The 3,773-nt window shown below is 43.8% G+C and overlaps 1 protein-coding gene across 1 annotated transcript; it reads right to left on the bottom strand.

The window, feature by feature from the left end:
* Nucleotides 1-1,794: 1,794 nt before the first annotated feature.
* Nucleotides 1,795-3,281, bottom strand: LOC120228085 (metalloproteinase inhibitor 1-like). The gene is made up of 5 exons (XM_039226222.1): nt 3,167-3,281; nt 2,922-2,995; nt 2,660-2,774; nt 2,280-2,401; nt 1,795-2,007 (listed from the first exon to the last, which is right to left on the bottom strand). Exons 1-5 carry the CDS (start codon nt 3,279-3,281, stop codon nt 1,795-1,797), a joined length of 639 nt encoding a protein of 212 aa, XP_039082153.1.
* Between the last annotated feature and the right edge of the window lie 492 nt (nt 3,282-3,773).

Raw genomic sequence — 3,773 nt, 5'->3', positions numbered from 1 at the left:
TGTACTTGTGATACAGTGCAGTGAGAGAAGGATTTCCTCTTTGTGCTATTCTTCTTGAAATCAACAGCCTCAGTCTGATCATGAAAATACATCAGACAAATCTAAATTGAAGGAGTCTCCAGAATGTCAGTACACTGTAAAATTGCCAGGGCATTGAAAATGAAGTTAAATTAAGAAGTTGTCATAGACCAGGGGTGCCTGGGTGGCTCAGTTGGTTAAGTGTCTGACTCTTGATTTCAGCTCAGGACGTGATCTCACAGGTTCATGAATTCGAGCCCCCATCTGTCAGTGCAGAGCCTTCTTGGGATTCTGTCTCTCTCTCTCTCAAAAAAAAAAAAAAAAAAAAAAAAGTAAACTTTAAGAAATTAAAAAAAAGTTGTCACAGACCAGACTAATTTCTGCAGTATCCTGGATTAGATTCTGGCCCCCAAAAAGGGGAAAAGTGGTAGAAATTGGAGTAAAGTGTCATTTAGTTAATCGTTTTGCACTCATGTTAATTTCTTACCTTTAATAAATGTACCAGTGTTGCATAAGATGTTATCATTAGAGTAAACTAGGTAAGGGTATGCGTGAATTCTTTGTACTATCTTGGTACCTTCCTCTGTAAATCAAAAATGATTCCAAAATTTAAAATAATTAACAAAATAAAATTAGATTAATAAAATAAAATTACATAATTAAATTCAACAGTTAATTAAATAAAACAGAGAAGACCCTCTTTCTTGGAAGGACTCTAGAAAATTTTTTTTTTCTTTTTTTAAAATGCTTTTTTAATTATTTATTTTGGAGAGAGACAGAGACAGAGCATGAGTGGGGGAAGGCAGAGAGGAAGACACAGAGTCCTAAGCAGGCTCCAGGCTCTGAGCCATCAGCACAGAGCCCCATGCGGGGCTTGAACCCACGAACTGCAAGATCATGACCTGAGCTGACATCCAACGCTTAACCGACTGGGCCACCCAGGTGTCCCGACTCTGGGAAATTTTTAAGTTCATAAATTATGTTTAAGGAGGAACTTCAACCAATTCCCCAAAACATTCATTGTTCAGACCTAATTTTTATCATAAAACTGTAAATCCTCTCCAATTCCAATGCATGTCTGCATCTTATATTTTTATAGTGTTTATGGTACTTTGTTTTATTTGAGGAAAAATATTTTATTTTAAAGTACTGGAATTTATCAACATTTTCCTTCATATATTTTAGAACTTTTGTGATTTGAAGTCCTAAAAATATTCCCCTTTGTGTTCTTATAAAAGCTTAACAGTCTTCTATTTTATTTTCAGAACTTTAATATGACAAGGAATGATTTTTATATTTGCAAGTGAGTCTTAATTCTGTGGGAACAAGGAATATCCTTTCTCCTGTGATTTTTGGTTCTGCAAATCATCTTTGGAAGGTTAAGGGTGTGTCAGGTGGAGTCTGATCTTGGTCAGATTAGATCTAGATCTGTCCCTTTGTTTGGGCCCAGGGCTACTGCTTGGAGAGGATAAGGAAATGTCAGGAATTGTGGAATAAGAAGGATTAGAGCCTGGCATGGGGTTGCTGGATGAATAAGAAATAAAAGATAATTGATGAACTGCGATGATAAAGGGAATTTGTCACCAGGTGAGGTTTATCAACTTGGGATTTATTTTTGTAAATTTTATTGATGCATACACTACTTACAGAAAGCAAGTATATTTCAAATATGCTTCAGAAAGTGTATTACTCAATGGAGGTGTACAAAACTAAGTTCTGTTAACAGCAGCCAGACCAGGAAACAGAATATTAAAACTCTATTATATGATTTCGGGCCTAGTGAATAGAGGTCGTTGGAGCTGAGGTTTGGTATTGATAGTTCATCTGGATGTGGGTCCACTCACAGGGCCCATCCATGGAGGGGGCGCACACGGAGTACAAGGAATGGTTTCCTTCCCATATTTTGTATTTACAGTCTTGTTGTCTCCACACACACTCCCTGAAGTCAGGTTGAGGGCAGGGACGCCAGCAGAAGAGGCAGGGCTGAACCTAGGGGTGGGGGGAGACACGGGACGGCCCACCTCCTGTTCATACACCCCATCCTGGACAGACAAGGGCAGCAGGGGTCTGTGAACAAGAAGAGGCTAAAGGGAGTGGTGAGGGGGGCAAGGACGGGAAGGCAACAGTGGGAAGAAGCCAGGGAACGGAAGGAAGGTGAAAGACAGGGCTCATCCAGAGAGGGAGACAGCAGGGAGGAAGATCTGGGAACAAGGACATGGGACAGGAGCAGTGCCTGGGCTGCAGAGGGGGTGGCTACTCACTTGACATTTGCACCCTGTTCTGTACGCTGCCTCAAAACCTAGCCTCTGCTCTCTGGTGAGCCGGTACCAGAAATAGACCAGATGGCATCTTGTGAAGTGCAATGTGCCCCCCCTCAGATAGCCTGCAGTGATGGGGGAACATGGGCTGAGTTAGCACAGCATGTCTGGATATCCCCTGGGGAGTCAGAGCAGAGGCTGGAGAAGCCCTGAGGCTGGTACAGAGTCGGCCATGCATGAGGGTCCAGCATTGCCCCAGGAAGAGTCTGTCAGATGATGACAGAGGGGCCCTTGGTCCTTGGTGGTGCTAGCTGCCGAAGTCAGGTGGTCCGTTTAGGGGGAGGTAGCAAGGTGAGGGGCGGTATGTAGACAGGGATGCTCACCTGCGATAAGTAATTGTGATTGTTGAGTGGTCCTCAGCTTATAACCACAGTCCTTCCAACTGATGAGTGAGTAGATCTCATGGAATCTTGGGGTGCCCTTGGGAGCCTTGAGTACCTGGAATGGGAAGGAAAGAGTGGCTAGGACTGTAGGTTTACATAGAAGTTGCTAGGCTCCAGAAACCATCCAAATCTCTCAGCAAGAGCAGATAGTCTTGCTTATTTTGAGGAAAGGGGGTAAGAAGAAAGGAGGTACTGAGTTTACCTTAATGACATTGATTCTGAAACCTTGTTTTGTCACAGTGTTGTTTCCTGGTCCTTGTATATCAGCTAATATGACTGGGAGGAAGAAGAAATGGGTCAGGGGCCCATAGGTTCATTGATTTAGGATCCCCCATCCAACATCTCACGAAGACATCGATCAGATCACCAGAGCTCCCCCTCCTCCGCACTTCACCCTAGGGTGAGACCTCCTTGGTGGAGACTTCTCTGGTGTCTCCTTAGACTCACCGACGTCTGATGTGCAGTAATATGTCTGAGGGTGCTGAATTTTACAATCACAAGCATTGCAAGGTGTTGACAGGGCCAGGAGTAAAGGAAAAACTAGCAGGAATGAAGGATCCATAGTGGACCCTAGGGGACACAGGGCATTAATTATAGCATGAACTTCTTCTAGCCCAGCTCCTCCATCCACCTCTAGACAGAAACTGGGATGACTTTAGATGACTGTCTATCTCCCTTAGTGTTTAAGGACCTGAGAGAGATTGGATCCAGCTCCCGTACGTATCAAGTCTATGTCCTATGTCTAAAATGCCTTACCTGTGGGGTGCCTGGGTGGCTCAGTTGGTTAAGTGTCTGACATTAGCTCAGGTCATGATCTTGCAGTTTGTGAGTTTGAGCCCCGCATCAGGCTCTGTGCTGATAATTCAGAGACTGGAGCCTGCTTCAGATTCTGTGTCTCTTTCTTTCTCTGTTCCTCCCCCACTTGCACTCTGTCTCTCTGTCTCTCCCTCTCTCCAAAATAAATAAAGATGAAAAAAAAAAATGCCTTACCTCTGTCAGTCTGGGCCAAGGTGTACCACAGCTTCTGCAGAACACCTAGCATCAGGATGGATAA

This window comes from Hyaena hyaena, unplaced genomic scaffold, assembly GCF_003009895.1.
Source record: "Hyaena hyaena isolate Hyena2069 unplaced genomic scaffold, ASM300989v1 scaffold_1, whole genome shotgun sequence".
NCBI lineage: Eukaryota > Metazoa > Chordata > Mammalia > Carnivora > Hyaenidae > Hyaena > Hyaena hyaena.
Note: the sequence above shows the minus strand (reverse complement) of the source record. Positions and strands in the feature narration are given on the sequence as shown.